We start from the raw sequence: 19,960 nt of genomic DNA on the forward strand, positions 1-19,960 counted from the left end.
TAAATTGTTTATTTCTCTTTAATGTTCGTTTATGTTATAATAGCTTATGGAGAAACATCTATGTGTTTAAGTACATGGGTGCAAGTGCAAAGTGTTTAGCTTGTGCTTGTTCAAAGTGCTAAGAGGCATGATATTCTATAAAGTGCACTAGTTAGCTTAGCTCATGCATGTAGCCAGAATGGATAAGAGGATTTTAGAGTTAAAGCTAAGTCACAGTTACAGTACAGACCAATGTAAAAATCATCTACAACTACAGCATGAAATGTTTATTGTTTTTTGCATGCTATGTCACATTAGCAATGTTAGCTAAATAGCTAGTCAGGACACAAACTATTACACATCAAGCAGAAGATTTCTTCCTAAAAGCTAGTTAGCATAAGGTGCTTAGAGCAATCCACAGATCACACATATAACAGACTAGAAATTGAAAACTACAAATGGTAAACCATAAATAGAATGGTACATTATATTAGCATCATTGTCAGAGCTATGGTGCGCATTTTTTTTCCTCCGTATACTCTTGCGATGCATTGTAACAATCTCCCAAGCTTTGATGATTAAGCTGAAGAGCAGATGGACGGCATGGATTCGGTTGTGGCTGACTCGAGAGGTTGCAGCCCTGCACAACATTCATTTGTTTTTCTGGGCCTTCTGGGCAGACTTGGTAACCTTGCCTGAGGTTGGAGTCTTCTTCTCCACACCCTTAATGACGCCCACCGCCACTGTTTGACGCATATCACGTACCGCAAAACGACCTACAGAAAGGAAATAGACAGACCAGAACATTTATATCATAACAAAAACATCACCATGATGTCAATACATGGCTTGAAAAAGCATCTGGAAGGTCTGATGTGATCTTACCAAGGGGAGGGTACTCAGAAAAGCTCTCCACACACATGGGCTTGCCTGGGATCATGTCCACAATGGCAGCATCACCAGATTTAAGCGATTTGGGATTGTCCTCTAGTTTCTTCCCTGAGCGACGATCAATCTTCTCCTTCAGCTCAGCAAACTTGCAGGCAATGTGGGCCGTGTGACAGTCCAGCACAGGAGCATAGCCGGCACTGATCTGGCCAGGGTGGTTCAGTATGATGACCTGCATGTAAACACAAATCAACATTTATTAAACAATGCAGCTAGCTTTACGTCCTTTATTTGATCTTGTCAGCAGCATTTTACAGGTAAGTTGTTCATCCAATAAGATTTGGATGTTCAATTTACTTACGCGGCATAGTAGATCTAAATTAAAGGGAGCACCAACTTGCAGGCAACGATATACACAGATCAGCCATAACAATAAAACCATCTCCTTGTTTCTACACACACTGTTCATTTTATCAGCTCCACTTACCATATAGAAGCACTTTGTAGTTCTACAATTACTGACTGTAGTCCATCTATTTCTCTACATACCTTTTTAACCTGCTTTTACACTGTTCTTCAATGGACCACCACAGAGCAGGTATTACAGTGGGGCCAAAAAGTATTTAGTCAGCCACTGATTGTGCAAGTTCTCCTACTTAGAAAGATGAGAGAGGTCTGTAATTTTCATCATAGGTACACTTCAACTATGTACGGAGCCCCTTAGGGGTCACTAAGGAAAAAAATATATATGAAGAGCGTAATCCGTACCCTCGGTTTAGTAATCCGTACCCTCGGTTTAGTAAACCGTACCCTCGGTTTAGTAAACCGTACCCTCGGTTTAGTAATCCGTACCCTCGGTTTAGTAAACCGTACCCTCGGTTTAGTAAACCGTACCCTCGGTTTAGTAATCCGTACCCTCGGTTTAGTAAACCGTACCCTCGGTTTAGTAAACCGTACCCTCGGTTTAGTAATCCGTACCCTCGGTTTAGTAAACCGTACCCTCGGTTTAGTAAACCGTACCCTCGGTTTAGTAATCCGTACCCTCGGTTTAGTAAACCGTACCCTCGGTTTAGTAAACCGTACGCACGGATTGTCTGCGCTACAAGTTTTACTGTGCGCCCACACCCCGTTTTACGGTAATACAGTTGCGATGCATTGAAGAGAATAAAGCATCTTTTTACAGCTGGGGTGATGGGATAGCAAATTTATTAAAAAGTCAAATCAAAATCTTATCAAATGCCACCCCACAATCATAAATAACACGAGTACTTAGCTTGTGATTTGAGAGTGTTTTACCTTAGGAATTTTGAATAATAGGATTGCAAACCAACGTAAAGTGAAATGTACAGTATAAATGTCTGAGACTCATAAAGTCAGTAAGTAGAAGTAGGAGTATTCTTTAAGAGTCTGATGGGGTGATTTGATAATAATTTGATTTGCATTTTACTTTACGTTGGTTTGCAATCCTATTATTCTAAATTCCTAGGGTAAAATAGTCTCAAAATCACAAGATGAGTACTAGTGTTATTTATTGATTTATTTATTTATTGTTTATTTATTGTTATTGATTTGACTTTTTAATAAGTTTGCTATCCCATCACCCCAGATTACTACAGTAAAGATGTCTGAAATGTATTACATTAATAAAAAAGTTAATGCTCTTAAAGAAAAAAGTGGAGTGCTTTGATAATAATTTGATTTGCTTATTTTAGACCTTTCAAATTGGTCTGTAACAATTCCACTTGTTTTAATGGAATTTTAAAATTTTACATTTGCATAATTTTACCATGGTATGTCTTTTGTTGCCTATATATATATATATACAGTGTATCACAAAAGTGAGTACACCCCTCACATTTCTGCAGATATTTAAGTATATCTTTTCATGGGACAACACTGACAAAACGACACTTTGACACAATGAAAAGTAGTCTGTGTGCAGCTTATATAACAGTGTAAATTTATTCTTCCCTCAAAATAACTCAATATACAGCCATTAATGTCTAAACCACCGGCAACAAAAGTGAGTACACCCCTAAGAGACTACACCCCTAAATGTCCAAATTGAGCACTGCTTGTCATTTTCCCTCCAAAATGTCATGTGATTTGTTAGTGTTACTAGGTCTCAGGTGTGCATAGGGAGCAGGTGTGTTCAGTTTAGTAGTACAGCTCTCACACTCTCTCATACTGGTCACTGAAAGTTCCAACATGGCACCTCATGGCAAAGAACTCTCTGAGGATCTTAAAAGACGAATTGTTGCGCTACATGAAGATGGCCAAGGCTACAAGAAGATTGCCAACACCCTGAAACTGAGCTGCAGCACAGTGGCCAAGATCATCCAGCGTTTTAAAAGAGCAGGGTCCACTCAGAACAGACCTCGCGTTGGTCGTCCAAAGAAGCTGAGTGCACGTGCTCAGCGTCACATCCAACTGCTGTCTTTGAAAGATAGGCGCAGGAGTGCTGTCAGCATTGCTGCAGAGATTGAAAAGGTGGGGGGTCAGCCTGTCAGTGCTCAGACCATACGCCGCACACTACATCAAATTGGTCTGCATGGCTGTCACCCCAGAAGGAAGCCTCTTCTGAAGTCTCTACACAAGAAAGCCCGCAAACAGTTTGCTGAAGACATGTCAACAAAGGACATGGATTACTGGAACCATGTCCTATGGTCTGATGAGACCAAGATTAATTTGTTTGGTTCAGATGGTCTCAAGCATGTGTGGCGGCAATCAGGTGAGGAGTACAAAGATAAGTGTGTCTTGCCTACAGTCAAGCATGGTGGTGGGAATGCCATGGTCTGGGGCTGCATGGGTGCAGCAGGTGTTGGGGAGTTACATTTCATTGAGGGACACATGAACTCCAATATGTACTGTGAAATACTGAAGCAGAGCATGATCCCCTCCCTCCGGAAACTGGGTCACAGGGCAGTGTTCCAGCATGATAATGACCCCAAACACACCTCTAAGACGACCACTGCTTTATTGAAGAGGCTGAGGGTAAAGGTGATTGACTGGCCAAGCATGTCTCCAGACCTAAACCCAATAGAACATCTTTGGGGCATCCTCAAGCGGAAGGTGGAGGAGCGCAAAGTCTTGAATATCCGCCAGCTCCGAGATGTCGTCATGGAGGAGTGGAAAAGCATTCCAGTGGCAACCTGTGAAGCTCTGGTAAACTCCATGCCCAGGAGAGTTAAGGCAGTTCTGGGAAATAATGGTGGCCACACAAAATATTGACACTTCAGGAACTTTCACTAAGGGGTGTACTCACTTTTGTTGCCGGTGGTTTAGACATTAATGGCTGTATATTGAGTTATTTTGAGGGAAGAATAAATTTACACTGTTATATAAGCTGCACACAGACTACTTTTCATTGTGTCAAAGTGTCATTTTGTCAGTGTTGTCCCATGAAAAGATATACTTAAATATCTGCAGAAATGTGAGGGGTGTACTCACTTTTGTGATACACTGTATATATATACAGCCCCGGTTCTGGACTGCTTTGCTTGGGGGGGCAGTAAAACCTAATGAGGGGGCATGTTGATAGTCATGTTTTTGAAGCCAGAAATATATTCAAGGCTTGATTTGTGCATGAATGATGACAGCCAAGCTATTGATACTGGCTTAAAGTGATGTATGAGGTAAAGAAATAAAAATGCATGTTTTCGAACTTAAACTTAAAACCCAATGATTAAAAAATACATGTTGATTATGTAAATGGAGAAAAAAGATTATCTAATTGTATTTCATTTTAATACGCCCCCTTAATTAAATTGCCATTACTAATAGAACAACTCTATTTCTTGAAAGGCTTTAATACAAATTTAAGTCAAAGCTGACAAATGTACCTACACACAGACTGAGAATATTCAAACGTGGAAATAGGAATGAGTGAGAATATTTATATTATTGGGAAATTAAAATATAAAGAAAACAAAAGAATACTAATTCTGTAAAAAAAAAGTGTTTACCAGTATACCTGCCTCTCGCTCACACTAACAGAACATATACTGCCGAACTGAACTGTTTGGGGCAGTCTGCCGATTTTTATATGACTCAAAGAGCCAATCAGGAATAAGCAAGGAAATATCTTCACACTGTAAAACAAAATGCATTTTTGTGATTGGTTCAGAGATCATTTTAAAAATAGCCGTTGCTTGCATTGTGCTTGGGGGGGCAAAGACACAATTTGGGGGGGCAATGCCCCCCTCAGCCCCCCCCCCCCTAGCGCCGGCCCTGTATATATATATATATAGTTGCGAAGCATTGAAGAGGATAAAGCATCTTTTTTTACTATATATTAGATATAACACACACACACACACATATATATATAAATATATATATATATATATATATATATATATATATATATATATATATATATATATATATATATATATATATATATATATATGGGTGTGTGTGTGTGTTATTATATCTAATATATAGTATATTAAGCTGCAAAAAGATGCTTTATCCTCTTCAATGTTTCGCAACTGTATTACCGTAAAACGGGTTTTAGGCGCGCAGTAAAACTTGTAGCGCAGTTAGCGCGAGTACAGTTTACAAATCCGAGGGTACGGATTACTAAACCGAGGGTACAGTTTACAAATCCGAGGGTACGGATTACTAAACCGAGGGTACAGTTTACTAAACTGAGGGTACGGATTACTAAACCGTGCGTACGGTTTACTAAACCGAGGGTACGGTTTACTAAACCGAGGGTACGGTTTACTAAACCGAGGGTACAGTTTACAAATCCGAGGGTACGGATTACTAAACTGAGGGTACGGATTACTAAACCGTGCGTACGGTTTACTAAACCGAGGGTACGGTTTACTAAACCGAGGGTACGGATTTTGTCTTCACATATTTTTTTTCCTTAGTGACCCCTAAGGGGCTCCGTAACTATGAGAGACAAAATGAGAAAAAAAATCCAGGAAATCACATTGTAGGATTTTTAAAGAATTTATTTGTAAATTATGGTGGAAAATAAGTATTTGGTCACCCACAAACAAGCAAGATTTCTGGCTCTCACAGACCTGTAACTTCTTCTTTAAGAAGCTCTTCTGTCCTCCACTCGTTACCTGTATTAATGGCACCTGTTTGACCTCGTTATCTGTATAAAAGACACCTGTCCACAGCCTCAAACAGTCAGACTCCAAACTCAACCATGGCCAAGACCACAGAGCTGTCGAAGGACACCAGGAAGAAAATAGTAGACCTGCACCAGGCTGGGAAGAGTGCATGTACAATAGGCAAGCAGGTTGGTGTGAATAAATCAACTGTGGGAGCAATTGTAAGAAAATGGAAGAGATACAAGACCATTGATAATCTCCCTCGATCTGGGGCCCCAAGATCTCATCCCGTGGGGTCAAAATGATCATGAGAACGGTGAGCAAAAATCCCAGAACTACACGGAGGGACCTGATGAATGACCTGCAGAGAGCTGGGACCAAAGTAACAAAGGCTACCATCAGTAACACACTACGCCGAGAGGGACTCAAATCCTGCAGTGCCAGGCGTGTCCCCCTGCTTAAGCCAGTACATATGTGTCCAGGCCCATCTAAAGTTTGCCAGAGAGCATATGGATGATCCAGAAGAGGATTGGGAGAATATCATGTGGTCAGATGAAACCAAAATGAAACTTTTTGGTAAAAATTCAAATCGTCGTGTTTGGAGGAAGAAGAACGCTGAGTTGCATCCCAAGAACACCATACCTACTGTGAAGCATGGGGGTGGAAACATCATGCTTTGGGGCTGTTTTTCTGCAGTGGGGACAGGACGACTGATCCGTGTTAAGGGAAGAATGAACGGGGCCATGTATCGTGAGATTTTAAGCCAAAACCTCCTTCCATCAGTGAGAGCATTGAAGATGGAACGTGGCTGGGTCTTCCAGCATGACAATGATCCCAAACACACCGCTCGGGCAACAAAGGAGTGGCTCCGTAAAAAGCATTTCAAGGTCCTGGAGTGGCCTAGCCAGTCTCCAGACCTCAACCCCATAGAAAATTTGTGGAGGGAGTTAAAAGTCCGTGTTGCCCAGCGACAGCCCCAAAACATCACTGCTCTAGAGGAGATCTACATGGAGGAATGGGCCAAAATACCAGCTACAGTGTGTGCAAACCTGGTGAAGACTTACAGAAAACGTTTGACCTCTGTCATTGCCAACAAAGGTTATGTTACAAAGTATTGAGTTGAACTTTTGTTATTGACCAAATACTTATTTTCCACCATAATTTACAAATAAAAATTTTTTAAATCCTACAATGTGATTTCCTGGATTTTTTTTTTCTCATTTTGTCTCTCATAGTTGAAGTGTACCTATGATGAAAATTACAGACCTCTCTCATCTTTCTAAGTAGGAGAACTTGCACAATCAGTGGCTGACTAAATACTTTTTGGCCCCACTGTATTTAGGTGGTGGATCATACTCAGTACTGCAGTGACACTGACATGGTGGTGGTGTGTTAGTGTGTGTTGGGCTGGTATAAGTGGATCAGACACAGCAGCGCTGCTAAAGTTTGCTAAAGGTCCTGGGAGAGTCCTGACCATTGAAGAACAGCATGGAAGGGGGCTAACAAAGCATGCAGAGAAACAGATGGACTACAGTCAGTAATTGTAAAACTACAAAGTGCTTCTATATGATAAGTGGAGCTGATAAAATGAACAGTGTGTGTAGAAACAAGGAGGTGGTTTTAATATTATGACTGATCGGTGTATATTATTCTATAATTTAAAAAAATTTATTAATCTACATGAAGCACTATGATTTGCAGCCAAATAAGATGGTGTGACTGCATTTACAGTTTTATTTTAAGTGAGTTGCAAATAAGTATAAATAACTCCTCTGAGCAAACCTTTGTGTTTGAATAGGACTAGAAATCACCAATAACACCAAAAATCAATTATTTAAAAAATTGCATAATTTCATAATGCTTCAAAATAGAGGACTTTTTCCATTGCCAATCGTCTAGTCCCACCTAGCAATTCCAACTTAACTGGCACTTTAATACAGCATTCAGCAACTTCAGTGGTGGCGCTCAAGCTTTTTTAGCGGTAAAACACTCATCCAGCCCATCAGTGCTGAGATTTTGAGCTCGCTAGTTCAAATCTCAGCTCTGCAATCAGCTGGCTGGATGTCTACACACATACAGTGTATCACAAAAGTGAGTACACCCCTCACATTTCTGCAAATATTTGATTATATCTTTTCATGGGACAACACTATAGAAATAAAACTTGGATATAACTTAGAGTAGTCAGTGTACAACTTGTATAGCAGTGTAGATTTACTGTCTTCTGAAAATAACTCAACACACAGCCATTAATGTCTAAATGGCTGGCAACATAAGTGAGTACACCCCACAGTGAACATGTCCAAATTGTGCCCAAAGTGTCAATATTTTGTGTGACCACCATTATTATCCAGCACTGCCTTAACCCTCCTGGGCATGGAATTCACCAGAGCTGCACAGGTTGCTACTGGAATCCTCTTCCACTCCTCCATGATGACATCACGGAGCTGGTGGATGTTAGACAGCTTGTTCTTCTCCACCTTCCACTTGAGGATGCGCCACAGGTGCTCAATTGGGTTTAGTCCATCACCTTTACCTTCAGCTTCCTCAGCAAGGCAGTTGTCATCTTGGAGGTTGTGTTTGGGGTCGTTATTTTGTTGGAAAACTGCCATGAGGCCCAGTTTTCGAAGGGAGGGGATCATGCTCTGTTTCAGAATGTCACAGTACATGTTGGAATTCATGTTTCCCTCAATAAACTGCAGCTCCCCAGTGCCAGCAACACTCATGCAGCCCAAGACCATGATGCTACCACCACCATGCTTGACTGTAGGCAAGATACAGTTGTCTTGGTACTTCTCACCAGGGCGCCGCCACACATGCTGGACACCATCTGAGCCAAACAAGTTTATCTTGGTCTCGTCAGACCACAGGGAATTCCAGTAATCCATGTTCTTGGACTGCTTGTCTTCAGCAAACTGTTTGCGGGCTTTCTTGTGCGTCAGCTTCCTTCCGGCATGACGACCATGCAGACCGAGTTGATGCAGTGTGCGGCGTATGGTCTGAGCACTGACAGGCTGACCTCCCACGTCTTCAACCTCTGCAGCAATGCTGGCAGCACTCATGTGTCTGTTTTTTAAAGCCAACCTCTGGATATGACGCCGAACACGTGGACTCAACTTCTTTGGTCGACCCTGGCGAAGCCTGTTCCGAGTGGAACCTGTCCTGGAAAACCGCTGTATGACCTTGGCCACCATGCTGTAGCTCAGTTTCAGGATGTTAGCAATCTTCTTATAGCCCAGGCCATCTTTGTGGAGAGCAACAATTCTATTTCTCACATCCTCAGAGAGTTCTTTGCCATGAGGTGCCATGTTGAATATCCAGTGGCCAGTATGAGAGAATTGTACCCAAAACACCAAATTTAACAGCCCTGCTCCCCATTTACACCTGGGACCTTGACACATGACACCAGGGAGGGACAACGACACATTTGGGCACAATTTGGACATGTTCACTGTGGGGTGTACTCACTTATGTTGCCAGATATTTAGACATTAATGGCTGTGTGTTGAGTTATTTTCAGAAGACAGTAAATCTACACTGCTATACAAGTTGTACACTGACTACTCTAAGTTATATCCAAGTTTCATGTCTATAGTGTTGTCCCATGAAAAGATATAATGAAATATTTGCAGAAATGTGAGGGGTGTACTCACTTTTGTGATACACTGTACATGATTGGCTAACGTCTCCTCATTGCTGCAGGCTGGTCAATAGTGTGTGCACAGAGATGGGGGATAATATAATGCCTTCACTTGTCATATACATATACACATGTACTGTACAATGAAATTCTTCTTTGCAGGGCAAGCTGTAGCCTAGTAGTTAAGGTACTGGACTAGTAATCAGAAGGTCGCTGGTTCAATCCCCACCAAGTTGCTGCTGTTGGGCCCTTGAGCAACTGAGGGCCTTAACCCTCAATTGCTCAGACTGTATACTGTAACTGTAATGTAAGTCGCTTTGGATAAAATGGGTAAACACATGTCCCAGCTTGTCTGGAAGCTGGGGTCAGAGCGCAGAGTCGGCAGACAGGGTTAAGGGCCTTGCTCAAGGAGATACAACTAGGTAATTGGATATGACTGGATTGGGAAAAACAAATAATTTGAAGCAGCATTTGGCGGCAGTAATGTCATGAGTTACTGATGGGTAATGTTTGCTAACCTGAAAAGGTTTCATTATGCTTAATATAAGAGTAGTTTCAATACGGGTTAAAGGAGTAGGCATTCTGTATCTGTATCAACTGTTTATTAATAATAAAATTAAGGGTTAAATCTAAATCTAAGTGTAATCCATGAACACAAACCACATTAACCAACTCACATAGAATTATGGTAAATGTAAATGACCTTTAAAAAGGGGATTTTTGTGTAGCACAACAGTACACAGTTCACTTTTATCAAAATATTGCAAAACCAAAAGATGTCGTAGCCAAGTTTGTAAACTCATGTTTACAGAACTGGGTAGTTAGTGCCCCCTCATGTGCACCTCAATAATTTTGCATCAGTATGAAAATGATGATGGAGCTTTTAATTAATCAAGCCTTGGTTTGTTCAGTATAAAAGTAATTGTTTTCTTTCCACTTCTCATTAATCAGACTTCACACAAAGGAGTTATTAGCAAGACAGCTTGCCAGCTAGCAAGGAGGCTAATGAGTTAGCAGTACAGCATGTGAGCTATGAGCTATTAAAATGTCTCTCAGCATGTTTTTAAATTTTTATTGCCATGACACTATGTAATTAATGTATGTTCCTTGCAAGGTTTAAGTGATTAATAGCACACAATGAATGTCTCAGTGTTTGTGTTTAGTGTTTGTTCCCACCTGTGCAGTGAAGCTAGCAGCTTCCTGAGGAGGATCGTTCTTGCTGTCTCCTGCAACGTTGCCACGACGGATGTCCTTAACAGAAACGTTTTTTACGTTGAAGCCGACATTGTCTCCAGGCAGCGCCTCAGACAGGGCCTCGTGGTGCATCTCCACAGACTTCACCTCAGTGGTTACATTCACAGGGGCAAAAGTGACAACCATGCCAGGTTTAAGGATACCAGTCTCAACTCGACCAACTGGGACTGTCCCAATGCCTGGGTAAGACAGAGCAATGCTTTTAGATTAGTTATTACATTGAGGTGACATATATAGCATAAATGGGTATTTGTGAACAAGGCTTAGTCATTTTATCAGCGGTGCAGTGCAAAGCTTGAATTTTTTATATATTTAGATGAAATTCAAGACAGGCTTGTTTGTAAAATATATAATCAGCAGCACCTCTCATGGTGGTCTCTTTTTACTGATGTATGCTGTAGAAAGGGGCTGACAAACTTTGTATTTGAAGCCCTGAAAAAGTATCCTGGGTGGGACTGCAATATGTAAATAATTTACTTTTTGTTATTATACAGCTTTTATCATTATTTTATAAATAATTGTATTTATACTGTAGAACCATGCTTAGAGAATCTCAATAACTGATCTACAGTTACTTACATTGGAATCTGTATAGTAGATAGTGGGATTTCCTAATTCACTTTTCTGTTATGATTTATTTATTATATTATTTGTTACATCAGATTCCTTTTCTGATGCAACTCTCTTGTCTATCTGGGCTTGGGCAGGCAGTAATGGTGCACTGATACAGTGCCTTGCAAAAGTATTCAGCCCCCTTGAACTTTTCAACCTTTTGCCACATTTCAGGCTTCAAACATAACGATATGAAATTGTAATTTTTTGTGAAGAATCAACAACAAGTGGGACACAATCGTGAAGTGGAACGAAATGTATTGGATATTTTAAACTTTTTTTAGAAATAAAAAACTAAAAAGTGGGGCATGCAATATTATTCAGCCCCTTTACTTTCAGTGCAGCAAACTCACTCCAGAAGTTCAGTGAGGATCTCTGAATGATCCAATGTTGACCTAAATGACTGATGGTGATAAATAGAATCCACCTGTGTGTAATCAAGTCTCCGTATAAATGCACCTGCTCTGTGACAGTCTCAGAGTTCTGTTTAAAGCGCAGAGAGCATCATGAAGACCAAGGAACACACCAGGCAGGTCCGAGATACTGTTGTGGAGAAGTTTAAAGCCGGATTTGGATACAAAAAGATTTCCCAAGCTTTAAACATCTCAAGGAGCACTGTGCAAGCGATCATATTGAAATGGAAGGAGTATCAGACCACTGCAAATCTACCAAGACCCGGCCGTCCCTCTAAACTTTCAGCTCAAACAAGGAGAAGACTGATCAGAGATGCAGCCAAGAGGCCCATGATCACTCTGAATGAACTGCAGAGATCTACAGCTGAGGTGGGAGACTCTGTCCATAGGACACAATCAGTCGTACACTGCACAAATCTGGCCTTTATGGAATAGTGGCAAGAAGAAAGCCATTTCTCAAAGATATCTATAAAAAGTCACCTGGGAGACACACCAAACATGTGGAAGAAGGTGCTCTGGTCAGATGAAACCAAAATCGAACTTTTTGGCCACAATGCAAAACGTTATGTTTGGCGTAAAAGCAACACAGCTCATCACCCTGAACACACCATCCCCACTGTCAAACATGGTGGTGGCAGCATCATGGTTTGGGCCTGCTTTTCTTCAGCAGGGACAGGGAAGATGGTTAAAATTGATGGGAAGATGGATGGAGCCAAATACAGGACCATTCTGGAAGAAAACCTGTTGCAGTCTGCAAAAGACCTGAGACTGGGACGGTGATTTACCTTCCAACAAGACAATGATCCAAAACATAAAGCAAAATCTACAATGTAATGGTTCACAAATAAACTTATCCAGGTGTTAAAATGGCCAAGTCAAAGTCCAGACCTGAATCCCATCGAGAATCTGTGGAAAGAGCTGAAAACTGCTGTTCACAAACGCTCTCCATCCAACCTCACTGAGCTCGAGCTGTTTTGCAAGGAAGAATGGGCAAAAATTTCTGTCTCTCGATGTGCAAAACTGATAGAGACATACCCCACGCGACTTGCAGCTGTAATCGCAGCAAAAGGTGGCGCTACAAAGTATTAACGCAAGGGGGCTGAATAATATTGCACGCCCCACTTTTCAGTTTTTTATTTCTAAAAAAAGTTTAAAATATCCAATACATTTCGTTCCACTTCACAATTGTGTCCCACTTGTTGTTGATTCTTCACAAAAAATTACAATTTCATATCGTTATCTTTGAAGCCTGAAATGTGGCAAAAGGTTGAAAAGTTTAAGGGGGCTGAATACTTTTGCAAGGCACTGTATGTGTCCCCCTCAATGGCTAGGTTCACATAACTTTTTTTCCAGTCCAGCCTGGGATTAAAACCCTAGAAACACAAACACTGCTATTACAAGCAGCGTGGCTAATACCATTACACCATATTAAGCTGAATTATTTACATTTTATACTATGTATAACTTAATTAAACACTAAGCTTTTAGTTCCATGTTAAATCAAAGTGATCACAAACTCCTACATGAAGCAAAAATGATATTATAAAACATGTAATTGTATGCATTTTATGTATGCCAGTTTTGTGCTTTCTTTGTAGTACCTGAATAATATTATGTGCATAATGTCACCCAAAAATTAGCAGCAAATCCACCTTCTGCATACTAGATTATATACAAGAAAGAAACCCATGCAGACACTGGAACAACATGCCAAATTCATCAGCACCCACTAAGGGACCGATTGAAAGGGTTTACATTTCTTTAGCCATGGTCTACACACCTGCCTGTCTATTCTCTCACCTCCTATCTTATAAACGTCCTGCAGTGGGAGGCGCAGTGGTTTATCAGTAGGCCGTGTCGGAGGCTGAATGGCATCCAGAGCCTCTAATAGAGTCGTACCAGAGACGCTGCCTTCCTTACGATTGATTTTCCATCCTTTAAACCAGGTCATCTGTGGAAAGCAGAAAATCAATATTAGCTATGAGAAGCCATTTCTATGTAGATGAAATGTTTACATGTTTATGCTACATTGTTCTGTAACTGTAACTTTAGGTTTGTCCTGAGGGTTATAATGGTTGTGTGTTTTCTTTTAATTTATTTACATTACGCACTAGATTAGATACAAAAAGCTTGTGTCTGCACCAGCCCAGCAGAACACATATTTGCAGTGAAAGCGCCATCCAAGGTTCCCACTTTCATATGTGACCAAATATTTCACCATTATTACAGCTTTTAGCAAAAATACAGAACTGCAGTCTATGTTAAAAATATTTATTATTTATACTGTAGAACAATGCTTAGAGTATTTTCTCCCCTTTTTCTCCCAACTTTAGTGTATCCAATTAGCTCTTTAGTGTATCATTAACTTTAGCGTATCTTTAACTTTAGTGTATCCTCTGTAATGATGTTGATCTCCACCCTGGTTAAGAAGAGCCGAGACTGACACACGCCCCCTCCGACACGTGTGCAATAGCCGACTGCATCTTTTCACCTGCACGAGGCGAGTTCATATGCGGATCAGCTTTGTGTACAAAGAGCCACACTCTAATCAATGCATTAACCCTCGTCCCTGCGCAGGCGGCATCAATCAGCCAGCAGAGGTCGTAATTGCATCAGTGATGAGGAATCCCCATCCGGCTCCCACCCTGTATGAACAACAGCCAATCGTTGTTCATGTAGGTGCTCAGCTTGCCAAATAGCAGAGCTTAGATTTGAAACGACGAATTCGAAATGTCATCTCTGGTGTGCTGGCGTGTTTTACCACTGCGCTACCTGAGCACCCTTGCTCAGAGTAGCTCAATAAATATCTGATCTACAGTTACTTATATTTGAATTTTAGCACTTTTCTGTTATGAATAATTTGTTAAATTTTTTGTCATGTCGGATTCTGACGTGACCAAGTGTGTTCTTTGGCTATCCAGTTAAGTCAGTAGCACCACTGACTATCAAACTCAATAGCTCAAGCTCTCCACAGGTGATGAGCTAGCGCATTTGAACACTGCTTTAATATCATTCTAATAATATCAATATTTACCTAAAACTCTTTAAAAAACTATTTCCACCCAACTTTGGTAACAATGATGAACTTGATACTGAGTGACAGATTTAGTACTAACATTTGGGCTAGCCTCAAGCATGTTATCTCCATTCCAGCCAGAGATGGGCACGAAGGCCACCGTTTCAGGGTTGTAGCCGATCTTCTTGATGTAAGTGCTGACTTCCTTTACAATCTCCTCATAGCGCTTCTGGCTGTAGTTGGGCTCAGTTGAGTCCATCTTGTTGACACCCACGATGAGCTGCTTGACACCCAGAGTGTATGCGAGCAGGGCATGCTCTCGGGTCTGCCCGTTCTTGGAGATGCCTGCTTCAAACTCGCCCACACCGGCTGCCACGATTAACACAGCACAGTCCGCCTGGAATCACAGATAAAGCAAAAGTCATTTAATGACCTTTTAAATGTTAGTCTAGAACTATTTAACTCTATAGTTCGCAGCACTTGATGTGATTGTGGCGGGTCTGTACTCTACTCGGAAGGCTACAGATGAGGAACAAGGCAGAATGTAAGGTTTAAACACAGACTCTGGAGCTGTGAAAAACCCACAGAACCTGCCATGTCATCGTGACGATTCAATTTAAAATGTTACAAATAAGAAACAGACCTGGGAGGTACCAGTGATCATGTTCTTGATGAAGTCTCTGTGTCCTGGTGCATCGATGATGGTGACGTAGTACTTGCTGGTCTCAAACTTCCACAGGGAGATATCAATAGTGATGCCTCTCTCTCGCTCAGCTTTCAGCTTATCCAGAACCCACGCATACTTAAAAGATCCTTTGCCCATCTAAGATCAAAGAAAAGCAACTTGCACTTAAAATCAGCATTCATACAAATATTCACCAAACTGATTTGGAAAAAAACAACTCTGTTTTGTGTTGTTTACCTCTGTCTTATTTTGCCATTATTTTCATTTATTCTTACTTATTTAAAAGATTTTACTTGTTAAAAAAAAGACCTAAAGACAGCGGATTTGTGAAGGTTTTATTTGCATATCCATAGAATCTTATATTCTTAATGTGACTAATGGTTTAGCTGCCTGCAGTGGGATTGGGGTTACAGTATCATGCCTAACTTCCATGCAATTATGGACTAGCAGGGAGCATGGAGGCTCAGATCCTGCAGTAGTACTGGCAGGTTCTTTAATTGGCAGTCTCTGCACTTCATTAAGCATTACCTGGCTGCAGCTGGGGATGACTCTTATTAATTGGCTTCACATGCCATTGCCTCAATCCATTCTTGCCATGGCCTCATTTCCTGCATTTCTTATAAGGTCAAGATGCTGGGCATGTTTCTGTCCAGCTTGTTTTTTTCTGCTGGCTCTTTTTGCCAGCATTCTTATGATCTGTTCCTGGAAAATTAAGCTGGCCACCACAAGTGAACTGCCCTGGAAGCAAGCTGCCTCCAGTGGGGTTGGCAATCATTCTGCCACACAAGATCAATTATTTCTTGTTTGGCTCCTTATACAATCCAATATACAATTAGATCCTTAATCACTCAGACCAAATTTCTGCATTATTGCTGTATCTTTCCTCACCTCTGCGGCCTCCTTCTCAAACTTCTCGATGGTCCTCTTGTCAATGCCACCACATTTGTAGATTAGATGACCAGTGGTGGTGGACTTTCCAGAGTCCACATGGCCAATAACCACAATGTTAATGTGCAGCTTTTCCTTTCCCATAGTGTTGACTACTGAAGCCTAGAGTAGGAAAGAAACTGAATCATTTATTAGACATTATTTATTCATAATGTGAATGTTGGCCAATAAACAAGAACAATGCATTGTTAATGTCAATGCTGTGTGCTGGAGGGCCTACACCCCTATAAAAGCAAAACTAGTTTAATTTTTATTACAGCATCACTGGATCCCTCACCTACAATATTTTATTTTACTTTTATACTCTCTAAAACATAATTAACATTTAATAATAACACACTGTGCTTTTATATACCTGTTAACCTGTTTAAAAGACTAAACTATCTGTCACCTTCACCTTCACGTGATATTAGTTTGAATACATTTTAACTTTCATTTTATGGGTCTTCAAATCAAATGCACTGCTAGGTTTTGGAGCATAAATAATTTTCAGGTTTTGTAATAACCACTTTGTAACAACAATCATTTTCTGATCCAAGTTGAGATGGTGCAGCACAGCACCTCCAACACCACTGCTCATATTGTAGAATCATTAGCTCGGATGTCTTTAGCTGAGGCTAGAGACATCTACAGTTCTTTAGACGTTTTTTCTTTAATACTCCGATAAGCTGTTGCTAAACACTTGGAGATATTTTTGCCCAACCTTGGGTAGATTTGAGGCAATATTTTCACACTTATTTTTTATTCATACAGAATCATGCCCACCTTCCTTGCCATTATGTCACAGTATTGTTCTGGCCTGGTTAAGTATCCTGCAACTGTGTTCACATCTTACAATCTTGCAGGTGTGGGGCCTGATTTAGGGACTTAAAGTCAGTAACTCCACTGACTTTAGCTGAGGCTACATGTACAGGTCTTTAGACGTTTTTTCTATAATATTTTGATAAGCTTTTGCTAAACACTTGGAGATATTTTTGCCCAACACTGGTTAGCCTGTTCCAAGTTTCCCCTTTTTGGAGGATCCTCTGTGTTGTCCAACAGCCTTTACATGGCTTTTGGGGCAATATTTTCACACTCTTTTTTAATTTATACAGAATTATGCCCACCTTCCTTGCCATTATGTCACAGTATTGTTCTACCCTGGTTAAGTATCCTGCAACTGCGTCTACATCTTACAATCTTGCAGGTGTGGGGCCTCAATTAGGGACTTAAAGTCAGTAACTCCACTGACTTTAGCTGGGGCTACATCTATTTACATTACATTTTCAGCATTTAGCGGACGCCTTTATTCAAAGCTTTTTTATTAAGGGCCTTGCTCAAGGGCCCAACAGCAGCAACCTGGCTGTGGTGGGGCTTGAACTAGTGACCTTTTGATTACTAGTCCAGTACCTTAACCAATAGGCTACAACTGCCCCTTTATTTGTCGGGCCCACCTTTCTTGCCATTATGTCACCTTGCAGATCTTACAATCTTGCAGGTGTGGGGCCTCAATTAGGGACTTAAAGTCAGTAACTCCACTGACTTTAGCTGGGGCTACATCTATTTACATTACATTTACATTTTCAGCATTTAGCGGACGCCTTTATTCAAAGCTTTTTTATTAAGGGCCTTGCTCAAGGGCCCAACAGCAGCAACCTGGCTGTGGTGGGGCTTGAACTAGTGACCTTTTGATTACTAGTCCAGTACCTTAACCAATAGGCTACAACTGCCCCTTTATTTGTCGGGCCCACCTTTCTTGCCATTATGTCACCTTGCAGATCTTACAATCTTGCAGGTGTGGGGCCTCATTTAGGGACTTAAAGTCAGTAACAACTGACTTTAGCTGAGGCTAGATATGTTTTTTTCTGGAATATTTTGATATGCTGTTGCTGAACACTTGAAGATATTTGCCCAACCTTGGTTAGCCTTGATACTGTTGAAAATGTTCTTTTTTGGAGGATGTTCTGTGTTGTCCAACAGCCTTATACATGACTTTAAGGGCAATATTTTCACACTCTTTTTTAAACATTTATACAGAATCATGCCCACCTTCCTTGCCATTATGTCAAAATATTGTTCTACCTATTGGGCTTCATCTTGGGACCTAAACCTTTGACATAAGGTCTGTCTTCAACAAGTTAACATAATGAAATCTTTGTTTGTGGGTATAGCACATATGCATCTAATGAGGTTGATTATAAAGAAACTGAAATATTCATTTAATTACAAATAGTTAAAACAATTGGAATAGGTAGTGTCTGGTTTGAGCCGGCATTCCCTAAGGTATTGGCCACAAACACATTATGGACATATTAGACCTACAGTTGTGTAATCCCTTTCAATATTTAAGATAATACCTAGACACTTAAAGACATTAAATATTCATAATGATATAAGTGGGCATGGTCTGATTATGTTTTGCTCAGCCAGTGTGTTGTCTTGGTGACTGTGGGCACCTCTGCGGCAAATGAACAGGCCTAATACTGACATAAAATCAAGCGGGTACAATTCATGCTGTTTACTTAATAACGCGCCCTGCTAGACTGTATTTCTGAATTGTAAACCAAGCACTGTTTATCCACATCGAAATCTAATAACGTTTATGTGTAATTATGCATGAACTGTCAAGACAGAAAGTGCGCAGACAGCACTGAGCATCAAAACAGGCGCAACATGGCGCACAGAGAACATGTTAAGGTCGTATATAAAATAGGAGCGCTTATTGCAATTTGCGCCGTTTGTCTTTATTCTCTTTAGAAATAAAAACATCCGACACACACACACACTTCCCACAGAGCACATCCTACACACACACACTCGTATAATAACATTCAGCCATTCAAATGTTTAGATAAGCAATACAGAATAACACAACTGGAACTACAGGATAGATTTGTTGTATTTACTGTAATATCTAACCTTGTAAAGGAGCTGAAAGCTTGCAGTGCGGGTATAAGCAGTAGCCGTATTAGTGGAGCGTCTGTAATAACGCTGATCGTTTCCTCAGATACTGTAGCGCTTGGATGCCAATGATGACGTCATTAGTTGAAACTGGCTGCACTACCCGCGCCTTCCACCAGATGAAAACACCAAGTAACAGTACTGTGGCAATATACACTGCCTGGCCAAAGAAAAAAGGGTCACACTCTAATATTTGGTTGGACCGCCTTTAGCTTTGATTACGGCACACATTCGCTGTGGCATCGTTTCCACAAGCTTTATTTCTGTCCAGAGTTGCATTAATTTTTCCCCCAAGATCTTGTATTGATGATGGGAGATTTGGACCACTGCGCAAAGTCTTCTCCAGCACATCCCAAAGATTATCAATAGGGTTCAGGTCTGGACTCTGTGGGGGCCAATTCATGTGTGAAAATGATGTCTCATGCTCCCTGAACCACTCTTTCACAATTTGAGCCCGATGAATCCTGGAATTGTCATCTTGGAATATGCCCGTGCCATGCAGGGAAGAAA

The 19,960-nt window shown here is 40.8% G+C and overlaps 1 protein-coding gene across 2 annotated transcripts; it reads right to left on the reverse strand.

The window, feature by feature from the left end:
* On the reverse strand, window positions 1-19,481 carry eef1a1b (eukaryotic translation elongation factor 1 alpha 1b). 2 transcript variants are annotated; one of them, XM_063010523.1, is made up of 8 exons: window positions 19,409-19,481; window positions 16,451-16,612; window positions 15,521-15,700; window positions 14,978-15,274; window positions 13,761-13,812; window positions 10,759-11,015; window positions 865-1,099; window positions 1-755 (listed from the first exon to the last, which is right to left on the reverse strand). In XM_063010523.1, the coding sequence occupies exons 2-8, from the start codon at window positions 16,592-16,594 to the stop codon at window positions 631-633; spliced, it is 1,290 nt and encodes a 429-aa protein (XP_062866593.1). In that variant the 5' UTR covers window positions 16,595-16,612; window positions 19,409-19,481; the 3' UTR covers window positions 1-630. The 2 variants fall into 2 exon arrangements, with proteins under 2 accessions (XP_062866593.1, XP_062866592.1); XM_063010522.1 differs by having other exon boundaries at window positions 13,662-13,812.
* Between the last annotated feature and the right edge of the window lie 479 nt (window positions 19,482-19,960).

Source organism: Trichomycterus rosablanca, chromosome 15, assembly GCF_030014385.1.
Source record: "Trichomycterus rosablanca isolate fTriRos1 chromosome 15, fTriRos1.hap1, whole genome shotgun sequence".
Lineage (NCBI taxonomy): Eukaryota > Metazoa > Chordata > Actinopteri > Siluriformes > Trichomycteridae > Trichomycterus > Trichomycterus rosablanca.

Bases quoted from the DNA above. Each gene is read 5' to 3' on its own strand.
- eef1a1b (XM_063010522.1), bottom strand. From the start codon at position 16,594: ATGGGAAAGGAAAAGCTGCACATTAACATTGTGGTTATTGGCCATGTG. The intron at 11,016-13,661 runs GTGAGAGAATAG...TGTCTTACCCAG, and splicing joins GGACGTTTATAAGATAGGAG to GCATTGGGACAGTCCCAGTT. The intron at 1,100-10,758 runs GTGGGAACAAAC...GTTTACATGCAG, and splicing joins CTGCTAGCTTCACTGCACAG to GTCATCATACTGAACCACCC.